The sequence below is a fragment of the Durio zibethinus genome, chromosome 12, assembly GCF_047325235.1.
Source record: "Durio zibethinus cultivar Kanyao isolate XHJ-2024 chromosome 12, ASM4732523v1, whole genome shotgun sequence".
Classification (NCBI taxonomy): domain Eukaryota; kingdom Viridiplantae; phylum Streptophyta; class Magnoliopsida; order Malvales; family Malvaceae; genus Durio; species Durio zibethinus.
In genome coordinates this window covers 17,980,378-18,003,749 of record NC_143173.1, presented here as the reverse complement: position 1 = coordinate 18,003,749, position 23,372 = coordinate 17,980,378, and the positions used below count along the sequence as shown (strand labels likewise).

The 23,372-nt window shown below is 25.8% G+C and overlaps 1 protein-coding gene across 1 annotated transcript; it reads left to right on the top strand.

Moving 5' to 3' along the window:
• The first annotated feature begins 4,651 nt into the window (after positions 1-4,651).
• On the top strand, positions 4,652-19,389 carry LOC111297669 (uncharacterized). The gene is made up of 7 exons (XM_089740937.1): positions 4,652-6,001; positions 8,044-8,190; positions 8,740-8,883; positions 14,198-16,048; positions 16,184-16,547; positions 16,657-16,703; positions 19,157-19,389. The coding sequence occupies exons 1-5, from the start codon at positions 5,092-5,094 to the stop codon at positions 16,537-16,539; spliced, it is 3,408 nt and encodes a 1,135-aa protein (XP_089597063.1). The 5' UTR covers positions 4,652-5,091; the 3' UTR covers positions 16,540-16,547; positions 16,657-16,703; positions 19,157-19,389.
• Positions 19,390-23,372: the final 3,983 nt, after the last annotated feature.

Sequence of the window (23,372 nt, the reverse complement as noted above, 5' to 3'; positions counted from 1 at the left end):
TTTATGATTTAATAATAAATATTATTTTTAATATTTTAATAATAAATATGCTTTTTTAATTTTTTAATTTTAATGAAATAATACTTTAATAATGATAATAATAATGATATTTTAAATGTTATAAATTATTAACATAAATAACATTTTAACAATAAATACTATTTTTCAAGTATTTAATATTAAATATTATTATAAAATAACTAAAATTAATATTTTAATATTTCAATAATAAATATTTTAATATTTTAATAGCTATGTCAATATGAAGAGTGATCCATTTGTACTAGTGTAACTCTTATACTTTTTTGAAATTTTAGATTAAAATTACTAAATTTAAAAATATTATTTTAATTCAAATGAATCATGGATTTAATTTTAATCCAAGAGTAAAAAAGTGAAAAAGTTACATTAGTATAAATAAATCCCTTATCATATTAATATTACTATTTAAAAAAAAAACTGTATTATTTAGAGAACCGTCAAATAACCAAAAAAAAAAATTTCTTACATTAAAAGTGCATTTAATTATGCTAAGACATATGCTAGTGTAACTTTGTTTTTTTAAGATTTTAATTTTTCTTACCTTAAGAAAAAACAAATTAGAAATTAGAAACTTTTACACCCAATTAACCTCAACTATTTAATTACCTATCTAAGGTATGATAAGAATAAGAAGACTTTGATTGATTCTTGCATTTGGTAGTTTTCTTTACTTAAAATTTATTACCATGCTTTGACCTATGTGAAACTAAGACCACTTGATTCATCCTTGCGTTTAGAAAACGGTTTCTAAAATTTCTTAGTTTGGCTTGATGTTTGCGGAAATTAAGCGTGATATCTCGCTTGCATTTGAAACACCAATCATTTTGCATTTAATTCACCAATCATTTGTCAATTAAAAAGTTTCATCGTAAGAATTGCTCGCACGGTGGGATCATTTTGGATTACAACAATCACGGCTTTGATAAGCAGTAGAGTCAGAAATTTCAAATAATTATATTTATTCATCAAAGTGAAATGATATATAAAATACAACAAAATGATAATTTAAGTTTGTCCAACGATAAAAATTATATTTGTACATTGGTAAAAAGTTACATTTCTTTACCAAATGTTAAATATCTTATGGGAAATGTTTTTGCAAAATGTGTGAGGAATAATAAATAACTTTAAAGCTAAAAAAATTAAGAGTTAAATATAAAAATAGTCCTTGAAGTATACATTTTTTTTGCTAATTTGGTATCTAAAGAAATAAAACTATTAAATTAGCATCTGAACTTTCATTTAATTATTACGTTAGTACTTCGGACTAATGCTGTTAGTCAATTTTAATAACGTGTCATTAACATATAATAAGATGGTAACATATGTCAAAAACTGCACTCAGTTCTATATCATCATTAAAAGAAATTTTCTAAAACATTCTAAAATTTTTTAAAAATTATAAAAATTTTAAAATTTTTTTAAAATTTCAAAAAATTAAGGAAAATTAAAATTTTTTAAAAAATATAAAAATTCTAAAACAATCCAAAAATTTTCAAAAAAATTTCAAAACATTAAAAAAACAGAAGTTTTTCATAAAAAAATAAAATTTTCTTAAAATTCAAAATAATATAAAAATAAAAAATAGTTAAAGTAAAAAAAATCTAATTTTTTTTAAAATAAAAATTTTTAAAAATTGTAAAAATTTTTTTAGAATTTTGAAAATTTTTCATATTTTTTATATCTTACAATTTTAATTTTTTAGATATTTGTTGAATTTTTCAAAAAAATTTGTAATGTTTTAGCATTTTTATTAAAATTTTAAATTTTTTACTTTTCAGAATTTTTTTAACTTTTTACAATGTTTCAAAAAATTATTTAGCTTTCCAAAAAATTTTAGAATTATTTTTTAAATTTCAGACTTTTTTAATTTTAAGTTTTTGAAGTTTTTGTGATTATTTTCCATTTTAAGAAAATTTAATATTTAATAAAATTGTCATTGTATTTTTTGGATTTTGTATTAAATTTTCAAGAATTTTTTTAAATATTAAAATTATCATAATTTTTATAATTTTTAAAAATATTTTGTATTTTTAATTTTTTATAAATTTTAGAATATTTAAACAATTTTTTAGAAATTTCAAAAAATTTCAGAATTTTTTAGAATTGTTTCGAATTTTAAAAAAAAAATTTCAATTTTTAAAGATTTTAAAATTTTTCAAAATTTTTCTAATTTTTTAGAAATTTTCAGAATTTTTAAAAATTATTTTGAAATTTAAAAATTTTAAAAATTTTTTTTAAAGATTTTTAAAAGTCTTTAGAATTTAAAATAAATTTTAAAAATATTTTTGAATATTTTTACGCTAACATAGGGTTGATGAAATGATGCTTACTGGACTTTTTTTTTATGCCTGTCAGTCTCTTATTGGATGATAATATGATATAAGCGAAGTTCACTAATGGCATTAGCTTCATGTACCAACGCAATAACAGAATAAAAATTCAAGTGCAAATCTAATAATTTTATTTTTTTAAGTACCAGACTAAGAAAAAGTACATAGTTCAATGGTAATGTTTATATTTAACCGAAGATTAATATATATATATATATATATATATATGATTTTCTAAAAATATGAATGAGAAAAAAATAAAAATAACTCATTAAAACATTTACTTACAAAAAATTAGAAATAACTCACTGAAATTGTTATTAAGAAAAAAGAATAAAAATAAGCATTTCAATTTTTTTTGTGTTTTGTAATTAGCCCAAACCACTAAGTTGGTGTCAATTGTCTCGCAGTGTCAAATTCAACCAAAAATTTTATAAATGTACTAGATTTTGACACACCCCCCATGTGTGAAAAATTATTAATTAAAAATAAAAATATATTTTTTAAAAGGAAGTTACTTTTTTCGTGAGTTGTTTTTTTGAAATGATTATAAAAAAGTTTATTTTAATTTTAAAATATAAATAGATAAATATTCCTAAATTTATATTATTATTGTAATTTAAGTTTGTATTTTAAATAAATTTACCAACTGAGTGGGTGTCTGTTTAACTCAAAACATCAATTCAGTCAACCATTTTAATATTAGTAATATATATTCGCAATGTTGCTTAAAAATAAATTTGAAATTTTATTATATTCCAACAACATTATTATTATTACCTTTGTAAAAATTTCTACAAACTGATGATCTATCTTAAATTAAAAAATTAGCTACAAATAGATATATTGGTGACACATGTTCACAATTTAAATATACCCTCTACATCCTAATAATTTGTTAATTTTTATGAGTAGTACTCTTGAAATTTTCTAAGAAAGACTTGTGAGATTTTTTTTTATTATGCAAATTGAATCTTAATTTTGTATAATTTGATTGTTTAAGATCTTAGAACAAATAACTTATTAATTAATGAAAAGCAGTACCTTGATCCATAATAAAGATAATAAGTACTATCTTTCAAAGAAAAAAAATTAAAAGTACTATCTTTTTTATAATAAAGATTTTAATTTGCCTTACCTTAATAAAAAAATTATTAAAAATTAGAAGCTTTTAAACACAACCTCAACTATTTAATTACCTATCTAATGTATGATAACAGAATAATTTGCTTTGACGCTGGAGAAAAGCGAGAAGACCGATTGATGGGCATTTGGTAGCTTTAATTCTTCATCTAAAATTTCGTAGTCTGCTTTGACGTGTGTGAAATCAAGATCACTTTATTGATCCTTGCGTTTAGAAAACGATTATTAGCTTTCCTGACTTGAAATTTTATAGTCTGCTTTCATGTTTGTGGAAAGCATGATGACTGGAGTTGATCCAAAGCCTAGCACTTAGAACACGTTCGTTAGCATTTTTTACTAGATTCCTTCATCTGCTTTTATGTTAGCTGCTTTGATGAATTAAAAAGTTTCATCGTTATGCACTTTTCGACCCACTAGATTTATAATTTATTCTTCTTCTGTCTCTCTCATGGAGAAAGAATTGCTTTAACAGTTTTGGATTACGCCAATCACGGCTTTGATTTGTGGTACTATCATAAACTTGTATTAGGGTTGAATTGAAACTAACACTCCATATGTTTCAAAATCCCTATATCCTTATTTGAATTTGTTTAGTTATTAAAAAATATTGTAGTAAAAAAAAGTGAGCCTAAACAATGTTCATATGGGAAAAAAAATCCTTTTGACTTTTTTGATTGATATTTTTGCCAACAGTTAAATGATATCAAGGTAGCAAATTTCATTGATTTTTAAAGTTATAGATGAAATTAATGGATAAATTTGAAATAAATGAAATCAAGAGAAATTTTGAATTGAATTAAAAAGCTAAATGTGAAAAATATATAGTTTTTTCTTATAATTTTATGAATTGTTTGAAGGGTAAAATGAAAATGCGAAAGAATTTTATTAAATATTTATAAACCCACCTTGAATTAAATTAAAAATCCTTTTGACTTTTTTGATTGATATTTATGCCAACGGTTCTCTTGGTGGACAATATGCAAATCTAATATAAATCTTCCTTGAGGCCTGTAGTTTGTTATAATCTTGAAATAAGAAAGCTTTCTTTCACCTTAAGCTTTTAAATAAAAACATAAATATCTTTACTTATATATTTTATTATTATTTCATTTTGATTTTTAAGTAATTTTACTAATTAAACTGAAATTACTTTGATTTCTGACAATAACTAACTTAGAAGTTTTAAGAATATTATAAATTCCTTTTTTCTTTTTTTACAAAAAAAGATAGAGCCATGACTATTTTGCAAATCTCTCGTGTAAAACGTGGAGTCATGGGGCCTCAAAAAGTGTACAAGACAAAAAATTAAAAGTAAAGAGAGAGGGAGAAAAAAAAAAGAATGCAAAAAGATAAATTAGTTTCACCGATGCTTGTAGAAGGAGGTCAAAAGAAAATTAGAGGGCCCAAAATCAAAAGCTTGAATCATTTATTAATTGTGAAGACCAAGACCATCCCAGGACTGTCCTCATGAAGTCTAACTCATATTGGCGAGTTGATTCCTATTTAAGAATTGCTTTGATCAGAGTTCCGTAACTATCCTGCAATCTCATCGATTTGCTTTCCCTCCACAGCCATGAACATGAGAATATTCCGTTTTCTTTCGCTAGCTTTAATGTTCATTCATTGTTTCATGGTTAGCTACGCCATGATTGTGAGGAACCTCACTACAGACCAACATGCTCTTTTCGAATTTCAGCACCGAATCATTGATCCTCACAACATCTTAGCCAATAATTGGACCACCACTACCTCTGTTTGCAATTGGGTTGGTGTCTCTTGCGCTTCTAAGCATAGGAGAGTCAGCGCTTTGAATCTTCCCAACATGGATCTTGCAGGAAGTGTCCCTCCACAATTGGGAAATCTCTCATTCTTGGTATCTCTTGATTTGAGTCACAACAATTTCCATGGCCACTTACCGAGGGAGTTGGAGCAATTGAGTCGTCTGAAACTGATCAAATTAAGCTTCAACTTTCTTAGTGGAGAAATCCCCTCATGGTTTGGGAAATTAAAAAAAGTTTTATACTTGAGTCTCCTGAGCAACAATTTGACAGGTACAATCCCTCAATCACTAGCTAAAATGTCCAACTTGGAAATCTTGGACTTGAGGTACAATCTTGTTCAAGGGCACATTTCACCCGAGATAAGTGATCTTAGGAATCTAAGGATACTTCGTCTGGCAGCTAATCAACTTTCTGGCTCCATACCTTCGGTCATTTATAACATGTCCTCCCTAAATATGATTTCTCTTGCATCCAACAATCTATCTGGTAGTTTACCTGAAGATATATGTCGTCATCTTCCCAATCTTGAGGTACTTTACGTGGCCTCAAATGAGTTTTTTGGTCAAATTCCATCAAGCATAGATGAATGCAGGAGTCTTCAAAATTTATCATTAAGCTTCAATAGATTCAGTGGCAGCATTCCAGGGAGTATTGGAAATTTAACAAGGCTCAAAATGCTATACTTGAGTCGAAATAATTTGGAAGGTAACACCTTTTTATTTTTTCGTTTGATAATTTTCTTTTATCAAAATAGTTCGTTCTTAAATTGTAATGCAAAATATTTAAATTGTCTCTAATTTTGTTGAACTAATTATATAGTGAAATATCGTTCAAACTAAAACTCCCTAAGTTATGCTACTGAATATTGCTTGACTTTGACCAAGACTCTTAACAATGCACACAAAAGAAAATAGTAAAAACTAAAACATATCTATCTGTTTATATTTAATATTGGTTATTTTTACCAAAACTTGACCATCCCAGAGGTTCGGGTGGTACTCCTTATTTTTTTAAAATACTTAATAATTATTTTTTAAAGATTTAAATTTCTCCTTTTTTTTTACATTTTTGTTTTTCCTTTTTTTTATTTTTTTAATATTTAATAACTATTTTTAAAAGATTTAAATTTTTTAAAGGTGACACCCACTTTATACCAAGATTTTTTTTCCTCTTTGGCATTTTTTACCATTTTATTTTTTCAAAAAATTTTAATTAATATTTTTTATGTGGGAACCACCTGATATCGGGAGTACACCACATGTTTGTTTTTTTTCCTTTTTTTCTTTAATTGATAAGAAATGCAAAATAATCAATCTCTATTTTTTTTTTATCCATCTCGATTCAATATGTGCATTTTTATAAAAAAATCAATATTAAATAAATTTGAATCAAATTTTTTTATAAAAATAGGAAACAGGTCAAAATTGAATTTAAGATATTTTACCCCAAGTCATCCTATAATATTTATAAAATTATATTTTATTATCTATTTAATTATATATATATATATATGTATTCACTAGTTTTTTATTGAAAGCTTGATATTAAGTGAGTTTTGCACTAAAAAAATAAAAATTTATTTTTTATAAAATATATTTTATGAGAATAAGAGATTAATTTATATATATATATATATATTACTCTCATTTGGATTTTTTTACCTTTTATCATTTTTTGTTTTGTTTAAAATTAGGTAACATTTTTTAAAAAAATTTGGTCAATAGAAATGATAAAACAAAAAATGTTAACTCGAGAGAAAGCGAGGGCATCCACCTAATTTAATTAAAAAATGAGAAATAAATAAAATAAGCATTCAAAATGTAATTTATTATTATTCTATATAAAAGTAGAATCATATATTAAACTATTAACATAAATTAAAATATCTTTTAATTAATTATTACTTTTGTACTGAACTAAACTTTTTGCATTAATGACCAAGATCAGGCTTGATTGTCTAGTTGCGGTGGGATTTTCTAGTGATAGTTGTAGGAACTTGGGTTCCAATTTGATTCAACGGAAATAATCCAAATGGTATAAGTAATTTTATAAACCAAAAGGTATCTCTTGGACATTTTATTATTTAGGCTCTGTTTGATCATAATATATTTTTTTTATTCCTATTTGTTTTTGTTTTTGCGAAAAGTAATAGAAAAAAGTAAAAAAAAAAAACTAAAATAGAGTAAATTACATCATATATTCATGATTTTTGTATATATAATATTTCATTTTCATTAAAACTCAAATTTTGAATCTACAATCTCTTAAAATTGTTTTAAATAGGACGAAATTTACCATCATGGTGCCACAAGATATCCATTTGAATGTTCGCATGGCAAAAAGGGTAAACCTATCTGATTTTTGGGTTGAATTTGAAATACTTTTGTGAGGTTATGGATCTAAAAAGGACGTTTTAAAATTATAAAGGAAATGAAATATTGCACAAAAATTATACATGATTGGTATATTTTACCCAAAAAATAATAGAAACTAAAAGTCCAATAATATTAAAAATATCAAGCAAATGAACTTTGATTTCTTTTCTGTTTTCCGGTTTTATTTCTCAAAATTTTGGTATTTAACTTCTTTTGAAATAATGTTTAGAATGAGAATTTAATTAATTAATTTAATCAATAATATCATAAAATTTGGAGGAAATGGTTTCATTATGAATCGTAATGCCAAGAAAAAATAATTTCTGCCGCTTGATCGAGCTCTTGCAAATTGTTTTTTATTTATGTTCACTGGTGAAATCCCTTGGGAAGTTGGAAATCTTCTAAGCTTGGAGATATTTTATGTCGGAAATATGAGGCTAGTTGGTCCAATACCAGCTTCCATCTTTAACCTTACTTCTTTCAAAGCAATTTATCTCAATAGCAATAATCTCTCAGGCAGTATTCCTGATAATATGTGTTACTCTCTTTTCAAACTTGCTTCATATATCCTACAATGAATTTTCTGATTGTATTTCATCAAATATTGGTGACTGTAGCAATTTCTGAAATTTATCAGTATCTTTTAATCGATTCAATAGATTCATTCCAAGAAGTATAGGAAATTTAACCAAACTTGAGGAGATATATCTAAGTTATAATGATATAGAAGGTAAGCTTTTACATTTGATTATTTAGATTTCAATTAATTGATATTTTTTACTATTCATATTAAAAAAAAGAATAAAAAGAAATAACTAAAAAATAAAAATTAATAGAATGGCCAACACAAAAATAGTCACATTTTGATTTTCTTTTTTGCTTTTCTCATTTTGATTAAAACTTTTGGTATTGAAAAAAATTAATTATTCCTTCATATTTTAAACATCAAAGAAATTAAGAATTTATTGTGTAATTGACCTTTATTGCATTTTAAATAACCTCAATATTATTGGAATGTTTAGAAAGTGGATAGTTTTATAATACTAAGTTGTTGTTCCTTTGTAGGTGAAATTCCATGGGAGATTGGGAATCTTATTTCATTGGAGAAATTAGGTGCATCATCTATGCGGTTAAGTGGGTTGATTCCACATTCCATCTTCAACATTTCTTCTTTGAAAGAAATTAGTCTCGAAAACAATAGTCTATCAGGTAATTTCATCATAAACATTTCATTACTTTTATATTTTAAATTATTTACTTTAGTTTCAAAAAAAGTTTAGTTTAGGATTATAAAACAAATAATCATTAAATTATGAAAACTGTTAAAAAAATGAAGTGTCATTGAAAGGCTTGAGAATGTTTTTTTCAAACTTTTTTTTATCTTATTAAAATCAAATACTGTTTCCAATTAAATTGGGGAAGAGCAAAACAAAGACTCAAAAGAATTTGAAAACCAAACCTAAAAATGGAAATTTCCATCTTTTGGAAAATATTTTTAATTTTTTTAAAAAAATTTTATGATGGAATCATGCCCCTAACTAGGATGCGCACCACTAGCTAAGTCTACAAAGTTGGCCAATGTGGAAAAGGATAGGTACCCAAAATTTGTGATGTAATATGGCTATTATTTATTATCCCATTGCAATTATATATGATAAAATTATTTGATTTGTTTTATAATGTAATAAAAAGTAATATTAACGTACTTTGTTACTCCCATATTAATTTAATACCGACTTAATTTATTGTTACATCCAACTTAAAGTAGTATTATTACATTTTATATTTTTATATTTATTTATCTGAAAATATTTAAAATTTATATTTTGTGCAATAAAAAATTTAACAATGTATTTTATTACTTTTATATTTATTAATAGTGTGCATCCGCATGGGGTAGTTTTATTCGCTATATGTGAAATTTTTTATAAAAATTAAATCATATAGATATCATTAAATTGATTAAAACTGTTAAGTGTATATAAAAAGGATTGTGAAATTCAAATTTTCATTATAAGGGATAACTAAATAAGATTCAAATGAATATATTTGATTTTCATCGTAACAAAGTTATAAAAAACATTAATATTCAGATTCTATAGGTATATACTGTAATCATACAAGATTCATATGAATATATTTGATTAGCTCTTAATAAGTTGTTAAAATAATGAAATATGCTAGTCACGTACAATAAAATTTAATGGGAGCAAAGAATTTATCAATGGAGCTATTTGTTAATTATCCATTTTTTTCCCACTGCATGGAATTAAAATGAATGTTGTATTTTAATATTTTGTAAATTGAAAACAGTAAAAGATGATGTAGTATGTGTATATTTGTTTAATTTTATATATAGATGATAAAAAGTAAGCTAAAAAATTTGAAACTTGAAAAACTAAAAACATAAAAAACCTGAATAACAAGAAGAAAAAAAATGAAATAAAGAAAAATAAGAAGTAGAAAGAGATAGAGATTCTAGAAATGAAAATATGATATAATAAAGTACACGTAAAAACGTGTATTCTAAAATAGAAACTTGCATAAAAAATTATAATTAAAACCTATATTGTAATGATTATTTAATTTGAAGTAGGAAAGAAAGAGTCTTTCCATGTCAATAAAACCAAATTAAAAACCTTTTAGCGTTTATTCCCTCAAATATTTTTCTTTTAACACCGATTTAAAGTTTCACTAAATTGTAACTGATCCATTTTGTAATTTCTATTATTACCTAAAGACATTAGATCAATTCATTTTATAGTTTTTCTAAATTTATTATTTATTAACAACATGTAATATTGTATTAAAATTAATATAATTTTATTATTTATTAACAAGATGTGATATTATAATAAAATATTAAATTTAAATCTTCTAAAATATAAAATTTTTATTGAATGGATAAGGTAATTTTAATTTGAGCATTATTATATTACATATAAATAATAAATTTAAATATGGAAATTAAAATTAGATTAAAATTATTGTAACATTATATATTAAGTCCACTCTTTTAATACAAAAATTAAGGCTCATACGTTTACTTAGCCTATATTATTTTTTACTCAACCCATTCTCTTAAGACAAATGAGTAAAGTTTATATGATAATTGTGGACCAAACTTATGATTAATTATATTTAACAAAAACCATTGTTTTAAAATATAGTATTAATGATTTTCTTAGTTGTACTCTGTTCTTAAAAAAGATCAACATTCAAAATTAAAAGATAACCATTCTTCACTTATCCAACCACGTGTCAATTTTCAATTCGTCCCCAACTATCTTGCTTTTATCACAGGATTGTTCTAATATAATGTATAGATTGTCGAAAGTTATCTAACTTTTTATTTGGAGCATTTCAGTTATAATTTTTTTACTATAATATTATAATTATTTGCTAATCATAATAAAATATTATATAGGGATCATCATTTATAAATATGGGTTACATATAAAATTTTGATAAATCTCACACAATTTTAAATTATAATTAATTAATTATACTATAATAATTATAAATTATATGCTTTTTTTTTTATTATATGCAATAAAAATAAGTGCTACTTTTACCCTTTTTTGTTGTCAAATTAGAGAATTTAACTGTTCTTTTGCGAAATAAAAAGCAATAGTTATGTAATTGTTTTTGCTAAGCCGTTTTTTTATTAGAGATCAAAAGACCATCATAAGTGAAATACAAGAATCTTACCAAGAAACATAGTTAAAGCCATACCAGAAACAACAAAAAAACCATCTAGCACAATTCTAATGAAAGACTTCCATCTAAAATGAAGATATCATCACATCATCCAAATCTTCCCAGCCTCTTCTAGAAAAGCTCTATTTGCAAAACCAATATCTTCATCCGAAAGTGGTCTTGAACAATGGAAACTAGAGGTGTCTTTATCTGGCGAGACTTGCTTTTGGATCTTTCCAATATTTTGCCTTACTTTTTTTCCTTCTTTTACCTGCTTGAATAGTCTTTTTTTCCTTCTTTTACCTGCTTGAATAGTAACAAGGTGAAATTTATCTTCAACGTCGAAAAGTTTCTCAGCGTCTATATTACTCTTGGTCATAAGCTTAATAGAAACTGGATTTGACTGAAGATCAGTTAAGATACTTCCACCAATTGAATCCCTAAGCGCATCTGATGGGCCATTTGATATCCCAAGAGATGTAGAAGTATTAATATCTTGATCCTCTAGATTCAACCACATGATTCAATTTAGACTTTCATTGTTCTGTTTTATCGGGATTCAAAAGAGGTTCTAAAGAAGAATTAATTGCAACACCTGTATTTAACTCCGCATGCTCCATAATTAATCTGTTTTCAAGAACAAATATTGGATATATGTTCAGAAACAACATTTAACTCCTCTTGTTCCAAGTTTATCTCATTTCCAAGATCGGCATCATGTGCTTCTTTAGAATCTCTAGGTGTATTAACAGTTGCAATAACAGTGTTATCTTCATCCAAAGCCACAAAATCAGCATCATTTTCAAATTTTGAGTTACTCAGGGAGTCCTTGCCGTGAGGAGAGAAAACATCTTCGCCGCCATCTATGAACACTGAGTTGTCCTGGTCTGATCTGTGAGGACTAGTCGAACTGTCAAGAGAGTGTCCATGTTCAACAACTTTAATGGAGTAAGCATTATCACCCACAGTGACCTTAATCTCATCATGAATGGCTCTATAATCATTTGTTAAAATCAGGACTCTATCTACATCTAAACATTTTTTTCATTTGTGTAAAATCATCCAGCTTAATAAGCTCACCCCATAAACTTCCAATGGAAGAGAAACACTTGGAATTCTAAGCGTGAAGTGGAATACCTGACAATCTCAACCAAATAAGGTCTGAATGGCATATGTAGCTAGGCTTCCATGGAGTAATAGACGTGAACCAATTTTGAGACCACTCCTGACCAAGTTCCAGAGATAATAACATACTTTCTCCGCTTTCAAAAGTCAAAAGATTCATATTCTCAACCATGATAGTGACAGAACAATCATCAAAGTCCTCCGACAAGATTTGGTTAGTGGCTTTTATAGTATCAGGATATCTAACCATCCCAACAGCATTCCGTTGTAATCTCTCCAAATCTAAATTTTCAGGAACGTAATTAAGTATGTCAAGCGATTTTAAAACCTCTTCTTGTTGACCATCTGATACAATGTTATCCTTTAACTGAGTGGATTTGACAGAACTAGAATTAACTTGAGACCTTTGATCATACCTTACCGTTTGAAAATGTAGAGTGGAATACCTCAGGTGCAAACCAGTTAGAAATTTGATAGCCCTCGATGCATCCCGTAGATCAAGATAATGGACAAAACCAACTAAGACGTTCTTGGCTCTCTTTTGATTTTTGGGGACGTAAAAATCAATCACCCTCCCACATCTGACAAAACGGTGCTTGACATTAAAGAGACTACAATCTGGAAAAATTCCATCAACAAACAGTGTAACAAAATTTTTTCTCCCAAGGTAATGTTCTTGTGTGGCCTTCATCGCATCCAAGTAGAGCTTTTTGAGTTAACTTTACTTACCCTCTAAATAGCTTTTCACCCTCTAATAATTGTGTAATAAAAAACATCATTTTAAAATCTTTTTCATTAGTTTCACATTTTGTCATCATATTACTAAATTTTTATTATAGTAGTAAAATGTATACAGTATTACTCCAACAAACCTCAAATGAACCTCCTCTGGTAGAGCACTCGTAAGGTTCTATCAAACCTTAGGGAAGTAAGAAAGTGATTTTCAAACTAAACAGAGTACATGTACTTTTAACAATCTTTTCACAGAATCTTTGTATTTTTCTCTTATATTATGCATATAGTCTAAAATGAAAGAAATTTTATCATTTCTCTTGAGCTTTTTTCCTAAAATGGCATAGATAAAAATTCTAATTTATTTCCAAATATTTACACTTTCAGATTTTTCTTTTCTCAAACAAATTAATGTAAATATACTTTTATTTTTTTATTTTCTTCTTTTTTATCTTATTTCTTTTTCTTTCATGAAAAATTTCATCATCCAAATTTTCTTTAATCTTTTTTATCATTAAAGCAATTGAGATAAGTTAAAGAAAATAAAATTCTCACATAAATGGAAAACATTTTAAGCATATACTAGAAACCTTATAATAATTTCTTTTCTCCCTTCCTTTCTTCTATCTTCTTTTTTTCTTTTACGTTTCTTTTTCATCTTCTATACTTTATTATACATAAGTATGGAGCCCTTTAATCATTATAAATAAGAAAAATTTTTACAAATTATATATATGTATATATATGTGTATATATATATATATATATATTCCAGATCATCAAACAAGAAAAACTTGAAGTTGTTTCATTTTTATAATTGTTTCATGTTTCTCCTCACATTCGCAGATGTAAGCATTGCATTCACTTCAGATTGCATCATAGATTCATGAAAAACACAACAAAGCAAAAGAACTAATTTATTTCTTGTATGGAAAGATGCAAACTTTTTTTTTTTTTGTCCTTTTAGGTAAATTACCATACATGAGCTCTGCTTCAAATCTTGAGGAGCTTTACTTATGGGACAATAATCTCAGTGGAAATATTCCTGGCTCTATCTCCAATGTTTCTAAGCTCAGAATCCTAGAATTACAAAATAACTCTTTCTTTGGCCTTATTCCAGAGACACTTGGCAATTTGAGGTTCCTTGAGAACTTGCAACTTTGGTCGAATCATTTGACCACCAAAACTTCAACTCATGAGTGGAGCTTTCTCAATTCCTTGGCAAATTGCAAGTATCTAAGAATGTTAGACCTATCATTCAACCCATTGAATGGCATCCTTCCAGCTTCTATCTCAAATCTTTCCACATCACTTCAACAATTTAGTGTCATTGATTGCAAAATTAGAGGCAGCATTCCCATGGAAATTGGTAGCTTAAGCAACGCTATATTGTTAGATCTCTCCTCTAATAAATTGAGTGGACCTATTCCAACAACAATAGGAAGGCTAAAAAATCTCCAACTTTTGAACCTTTATGGAAATAAGTTACAAGGCTCTGTCCCACATGATCTTTGTGGTTTGAAGGGATTGTTCCGATTATCATTGGGTGCTAATGAGCTTGATGGACCTTTACCAACATGTTTATGTGATTTGACTTCTCTGAGATATCTATACTTGTTCTCCAACAAATTGCATTCGCAAATACCTTTAACTTTTTGGAGCCTTAAAGATATCTTAGAAGTAGACTTGTCATCAAACAATCTTAGCGGTTCTCTTCCACTTGACATTGGAAATTTGAAGGTACTAATCTCCTTGAATTTGTCAAGGAATTTGTTATCAAGTGATATTCCGTCCACAATTGGAAGTCTCCATGATCTACAAGTTTTGAATCTTTCTAGAAATAGATTACAAGGCCCTATTCCAAAATCATTGGGTGACTTGATGAGTTTGAAAAGCTTGGATTTATCTAACAACAATCTCTCTGGAGTTATTCCCAAGTCTTTGGAAAAACTTTATGATCTCAATTATTTTAATGTGTCTTTCAATAGATTGGAAGGAGAAATACCAAGTGGAGGGCCCTTTTTGAACTTCACAGCCAAATCATTTATGAAAAATTATGCACTATGTGGTTCATCTAGACTACAAGTCTCACCTTGCGAAAAAAAAGTCCATCGAAAATTCAAGAAGACCACTCTACATGCTTTGAGGTATGTTTTGCCAACATTTGCTTCAATAATAATAGTTGTAGCCGCCATAATTGTCTACAGAAAATGGCAGAGGGGGAATATGAATTTGGCAATGGTTAAAGATTTAATTCCTCTCAAAAAATGGAGAAGAATTTCGTATAATCAATTATTGCAAGTGACTGGTGGATTTAGTGGGAATAACTTACTTGGTTCAGGAAGTTTTGGCTCTGTATACAAAGGAATACTTTCAGATGGAACGGAAGTCGCAATAAAAGCTTTCAATTTGCAAATAGATGGAGCATTTAAGAGTTTTGACGTTGAATGTGAAGTGATGAGCAGTATCCTTCATCGCAATCTTGTCAAGGTCATTACTTGCTGTTCAACTATTGATTTCAAAGCCTTGGTGCTTGAGTTCATGCCTAATGGGAGCCTTGAGAAATGGTTATATTCTTACAATTATGTATTGGATATCCTACAAAGAATCAACATAATGATAGATGTTGCATCGGCATTAGAATACCTCCATTTGGGACATCCGATTCCTATAATCCATTGTGACCTAAAACCAAGTAATGTCTTATTGGATGAGGACATGGTTGCACACGTGGGAGATTTTGGAATTGCCAAGCTATTGGAAGGAGATTCCATCAAACAAACAATGACACTAGCTACTGTTGGCTATATGGCACCAGGTGATTTTTTCATTTTTTTTATTTTTTCTCTATTCCAAGACGAGTAGATATTAGTACTTTATCATTTTATTGATGATTAATGATGCCTGAATGGCATGAGATCATTTTAATAATTCAATTATATTTAAAATACAGAATATGGATCGGTGGGAATTGTTTCGACAAAAAGTGATGTCTATAGTTATGGTATTCTATTAATAGAGACTTTCACAAGAAAGAAGCCCACAGATGAAATTTTTGTTGGAGAAATGAGTATAAAGCATTGGGTGAAAAGGTCATTATCTAATGAAATAATTGGTGTAATAGATTCTAGTTTAGTGCAAGAAATGGATGAATATTTTGTTATTAAGGCAAATTGTATATCATCTATTATGAGAATAGCTTTGGATTGTTCAGCTGAATTACCTGAAGATAGATTAGATATGAAGAATGTTGTCTCCATGCTGAAGAATATCAAAGGAGAATATCTAAACAACATTACGCAGGATTAATAAATATGGTAAGAAATGCAATTATATTTAGTTTAAGCTTATATAAAAGTACATAGAATATATTTATCTAATTTTTTTTTAAGAAGGTATTCCATTAAGCTTTATATTTTTTTGCAGGTTAAGGGTACTACTACCATAATATGTATTTTGGTTCAATAATCAAGGTACTTTCATCACTTTTGAATTTTTATCTGTATATTTATTTATTAACTTTGAACTCTTTATTAAAGTAATTTTTTCTTAATAACATTTTAAATTTTACAGTAAAAACTAGAGTTTTAATTGCATTAAATCATTAAAGAGTTTAAATAATTATGAGATTTGCATAGTCGATGAATTTCAATAACTTCTATATCTAAGTAAGGAGGCATGGTAGTTGTAAACATATAAAAAGGATTTTCTTGATTAATAAATAAACTTTTCACCTGGATGGGTGGTTACATATATAGGAAGTTAGGCTCATTTTGTATATTTGTGTTTTCTTTTATGTTGTTTTTATTAAATTCATATTATTTTTATTAAATTCATATTATTTCTCAATACATATAATTAATTATACATGTTATGTATGATTAGAAGTAACATATATATAGATTATAATTTCTATATAATTAACCATAACATAAATTGTCATGAAGAGAGCCAACAAGTTAAATTAATTTTTATTTTCTTACGGTATTTATTAATATAATCATTGACTAAGAATACCTTTTCATTCCAACTCTTTTTTATTTCAATGATAATAATAACAACAAGTATATAATTTTACATAATAATAAATTTGTACTAATGGATTTTCTTGTATGAAAATTATGACTCATATAATTGCATTTTTAAGTAATTAGGATTAGATGAAAATATTGGCTCGTATCTTTATACATATATTTAGTTTAGGTGATTTATGATTATGGAATTATATGTCTTTTATAATTAATTAATTTTTGCCATATTATTTTTATAATTAATTATTTTTAATTGGTATTTGGGTAATAACTTATTAATGAATTTTAACTCAAATAAAAATTATTAGAATTATTATATAATTAGAATGTAACATTTCATTGTTTTTTATTTTTCTAAAATATAATATTGTTATATATGATATTAGTTAATACACATCATTTTTCTATCAAGAACATCTTTAGTTAAGAAGGTGATAATAAAAATGTATTATGGAATTTAGAAGAATAAAGAAATTTGAAAAGTTAATAAAATAAATTACTCTAGAAGAAATCAATTTCATCAATCCATCCCTCCTAACAAAGTTACTTTCTTAAGAGACTCTGAAAATATATTATTTATCATTCAATTACTTAAATTATTTGTGTTTGTTAAATAAAATAGTTGTATTATTTTAATGTTCACAACAAATTTTTTATTAATTTAATTAGCTAGTAAATTATAATAAATTTCATTAATAGAGAAATATCATAATGTTTGTAAAATAACAAGTAGAAAAATATAGATGAATATATTAATAATTAAGCATATTGTTATAAATGCAAAGTTTTAGAAACTTTCTAAACAATAAAGTTTTAAATAATTATTATAAATCAAAACAAAGATATATGTAAATATGTATCTACTCACACATACATTATAACAAATATAGACGTTAATTTTTTATATAAATGATTATTTATTAAAAACTCTACAAAAAATGTATAAAATAATATTTCTATCATTTAATATTAATTAATAAATACGTTTTCCTTACTAATAAACATTTTAATTAGGAAGCAAGCACACCAATGTACTTTCAATTGTAATGAAATTCAAAAGCACATAAAAATAAATTAGAAATCAATTTTCGTTAATCAATAATCATTACTAGCTAGTATCTTTTCTTTTTCTAATCTAGTAACAATAATATTATTGTTTAAACTCTTAGTTACTTTTGTTTGTTGAACACTGAAATAGCTATTTTATTTTGTTTGTTACACTAAAATATATAGCTTTTTTTTTTTTTGCTTAATATGCAAAACATGTTTTATTTATTTTAATAAATTAACTATATTAATTGCTATTTAACATAGATGTTGATTACAATATTGTTAATATTGAACATATATTTACATAATTAAAATAATATTCATATACGAATTTACCATATAACATATATATTTATTGAAATTAAACAATTTTAAAGATAAAAGTATGAAGTGACTTTACCTAAAAGTGAATATTAATTTATTAATTATTTACTTTGATAAAATAGATGTTATTAATCACATAAGCCATTATTGAATTTCTATTGATTTGGTTTCCTAACGATTTATAATTTTAGGTTTTTTAAATGTTTAGAGTTAGTCAATATCATTTATACGCACTCATCTAAGTTTATAAATTATTGTCTCTTATTTTATATGGTATGATGTTATTAATTTATCAATTATCAGTATAGGCATTTTTTTCTCTTATTCACAAACCAATTTAATAAGTATGATGAAAAAGAATAATAATAGAGGTAGGTGCAAGCTTCTTGAAGTTCATCTTTTTTTCTTTCACTTGATTATTGTTAGAAATTGATTTTCAAAATATGAACGCAAGCTTCTTGTTCAAAAAAAAAGAAAAAGAAAAAAAGGGAACTGATGAAAGTTTTGTAACTTTATTGCAGTATGTAACTTATGAATTCAGCGTGGAATAGATTGTGCTGTTTCTTCTCTTATTGTGATTGCATAAAGCTTGAGTAAGAGATTTATGGTGTGTTTGTGCATTGGAAGTTCACCTTCCAATGACGTGGAATGTCTAAGAAAGTTCATGAAATCATGGCCAAAAGTGGTGTGCTGTTTCTTCTTGAGAAATGCGATCATCTTTGTTGCAATGATTTTTTTTTTTTTTTTCTATTGGAGGAACATTAGAGTGATATGTTTTATTTGGAATCTATAGTTTTATTGAATCATATTTTGAAAATAAACTATGCAAAGTTTATGTAACTTCATGCCAATGGTTTTCCTGTTACTTTATTCTATGAAGGTGTCAATATTTTTTATTCAATAAATGGTGAGTAGCTAAAATATAAGTAACTCAAGTGAGAACATATGATATAATTGTTTATATTTTTGTATTCAGAAAGTCGTCATTTTTTTCTCATTTTAGAGGAATTAGTTTCTTTTGCTAAAATGTTTTGGTGCACAACAATTGCTAATCATTTTTCTATAAATTTCCTCATGTTTTCATTTGTCAATTATTAATTTTCTATAGAATTATTTAATAAATTGAAAACAAACCTTTGAAAGGAAAAATGTCAATGTCGTCATTTGGTTTAAAATAAAAATTGTTCATGAAAATATCACTATTTTTTTTTTTTGTTTTCATAAATGGTAGGGAGAGGAAAAGGCATAAAATTAATGATTTGAAAATACTGTAAATTTTTTGTACTTTTTAATTAATGATTTGAAAAAAACGTTTAAAAAAATAGAAATAAATTTTATTCAAAAAGACTTTTGATATCCTATTAACTATTGACTTTGATTAAAAATAGGTAGGAAAAGAAAAGTTATACGAATTATATATATTAATTCCAATTTTTTTCATATTTTATTTAGTTAATTATTTGAAAATAAACTTTTGAAATAAAATTATATTTTATTAACTAATGCCTTGGAAATAAAATTTTGAAAGAAAAAAAAAAACAAATCAATTTTATTTAGAAAACTTTTCATATTTCACTAATCATTAAATCGAACTAAAATGATGGGGAAATATTCCATAAAATCTAAAGTATATTTAAAGATCTTTTCAGTTTGAATAAAGTTTGTATCATCCAATATTTTGGACTTTATTGTCTAAAACGGGCTCAATTAGGATTGCTTGGCTTAAGGCTCATTCTCTTAAAGAAGAAACTATTTGGTAGGTGTTTGAAACTCAAAATTGTAGTTAGAAGTTGGAAAAAACTAGCATGGCTACGCTCAGTTTACAAGCCTAAATCCTAAATCAAAAATATCAAATGCATAACTAATCCAAACCTTTGAAATTCATTATTTCTTTAAATCTAATATCAAATCCAAAAATTTTGATAAAAGAAATATCAAACTTAGAACAACTTTACCAATATTCAAAGCTTTTGTTTGTGGTTTTGCATTTTGAAAATTTACATTTTGAAGATTTTATTTTTGTTCTTTTTTCACTGTAAATATATCAACAATTTCACACAAATCAAAATCTAAAAATCAACCCAAAATAAGGTAATATAAAAACCTCATAATTAGCATTACCTTTCTTTTGGATGAGAATTTTGGTTGCTACAATGGTAGTCTCAAAGGAGGGTGGAGATTTTGGTCACTACAATGGTAGCCTCAAAGGAGGACAGCGATGGCTGACTTCTTGCACTCATCGACCAAGCCATTTTGTTGGTGGTGGTGGTGGTGAAATATACTTATTGCCAACAAAGAAAAGAAAAAAAGGAAAAAAAAAAAAAGAAAAATGAAGTAGGAAAAGAATAGAAAAGAAGGGCAAACGAGGAGAAATTGAACCATCTACAATTGATTTGAGGCCAACCATATAGGAAGACAATGTGAGAGAGACTGAGATTTTCAGACAATGTGAGAGACAAAAGTTGGTTGACTTGAGAAGATTTGAATATTTCTCTTATAAAGCTTGGGTTTGTATTTTATTACGAGCAATTTTCCTTGAGATAAATATTTTATTTCGCCCGAGACCCAAATCAGTTGGACTTCAACTAGTTTGGAATCCAATTATTGAATTTTAAATTTTAGATTTTTATTTTATTTTTTTGTATTCTTTTTATCCTTATTTATTTTATCCTTATTATTATAGTATTTTATCTTGATTTTATCCTTAATTATCTGATCATCTTTTAAAAAATTGATAATTTGGAAGTTTAAAATAATGTTATCTCGGTGAAGGTGCTAGCTTCATTAGAAGCAGTTTGAGATTAGAATTACTTTGGGTTAATCTTTAATTTTAAAGAAATCTAATCCTAAGTGAGTTGAAACTCTCATGATCTTACCTAAAAAAAAACTTTCAATTCACAACAACTAAAAAAAAAAAAAATTTCACAGAGAAAGAAATCAGCAGAGAAAATCAGAGGGAAACACAAGGGAAATCAGAAACAAATCCCCATTTTGTTCGGCCTAGCTCCCAATTGCCAGTCACCACCATCGGTCATCCACTGCCTAAACCAAACACCGAAGCCTACCACTACTTTTCCTCACCCAAATAGTAACCATTAATCCAAATCCAACAAATAATCAAAACACAAAATCCAACAAATAATCAAAACACAATAACTAGAGTCAAGCATAAAAAATAGCCACAGAGATAGATCAACAATCGAAAGACGAAAATGAAAGATTTTCTTCTAGCAGTGGGTTTTTGGTTTGGGATTCACTTTTATTTAGGCACCTTTTGGAATTCTTTTAAACGGTAAAAGAAAGGGGAAGGATTTGGAGGAGTTTTTCAACGATCCAAGTAGTTGGGATTAGGAATTCCAAGAAGTGGTAGAATGGTCTTTGTGTTTGCATAGTGCTAGTGAGATTTCGAAAATAAAAAGGAAGCGAAGCGATGACTTATCGAGAAAAAGAAAGAGACAACAGCAAAAATTGAAAGCTGTGTTGCTGAAATGAGAAGTTGGGCTTTATTCTTTTGCAATAAAGAATAAAGAAAGGGGAAGGATCTTGTAAAAATGGTCTAGAACTTGAAGATCTAGTCCAAGTCCAAAAAGTTTAAATTTTGAGTGTAACTTGAGGAGGATTAAGTAGACCTAAAAATTTTAGATAGGATATAATATAAAAATGATATAAAAAATCATATATTTATTTTTTTTAAAATGTTTCATGTTTATTTATGTCGACTTGAATTTCAATATGATACATTTCATGTCGTTTGTGTTAACTTGTTTAAATATATGACACGACACAAATATTATGTTTAATTTAATCTTGTTGCAAAAGTATAAATTTAAGATGTTTAACACATTTTTTATATTTATTTTAATTTAATATAAACACATAAAAATTAATTTAATTTTAATCTTTTAATTATGATCTTAATTAGTTAACTAATTTCATATAAAAATTATTTTAAACATCTAATTATGATACTTTTAATAATTATTATAAAATTATTTCTTCTATTAATAATATAAATACAATATAAATATTAATATTAGTCCTATACATTATTATTTTATTCTTTAATCTTTAATAGTTTATTATTTTGAATTTGATACAAAAAATTAATATAGTTATTTAATATAAATTAAAATTAAAAATATATATATTAAATACATATTAAATGAGTATTAAATTTTTTTAATGTGTAAGTATTTTTATATATTATTAATATGCCAAATTTATTAAGTTGTAAATAATAGATAATTTATAGTTATTTATTATTTTAGTTATATTTTATATATATTCGTGTTAATCATATCTATTCATGTATATTTATATTATTTATGTATATTTATATTATTATGTATATTAAACATGTTGTATTTATGTTTAAAATTTAAATATATTTTATAATTCATATCATATTTATATTTTAATAATTTATATTATTACATATATCAAATATGATATAAGACACAATACATAAACATGAATCGTCGAGTCTAGATTCAAGACCCCACAATTTGAAGCCAAGAACTCCAAGCCCACTTTTTAGCTTAAGTGGGCCTGCTTTGGATTTGAGTTGTAAACTCAAATATCAGATTTTCATCCTTTTTTTTCCTTAATTAATTTTCAGGTTCATTTTTTTTATCATTTATTTACTTTGTTACACTTTTTATCGAGCATTCATTCTTAAACTAGAAAATTGTTTAGTTGCTTCACACTTAAAAAACTAAAATATGGTACAATAAAATA

Excerpts from the sequence above, each read along its gene's own strand:
- LOC111297669 (XM_089740937.1), top strand. The coding sequence starts at position 5,092 with ATGAACATGAGAATATTCCGTTTTCTTTCGCTAGCTTTAATGTTCATT. Across the intron at positions 6,002-8,043 it reads CTTGAGTCGAAATAATTTGG|CTGGTGAAATCCCTTGGGAA; the intron begins AAGGTAACACCT and ends TATTTATGTTCA. Across the intron at positions 8,191-8,739 it reads CAATAGCAATAATCTCTCAG|GTGAAATTCCATGGGAGATT; the intron begins GCAGTATTCCTG and ends GTTCCTTTGTAG.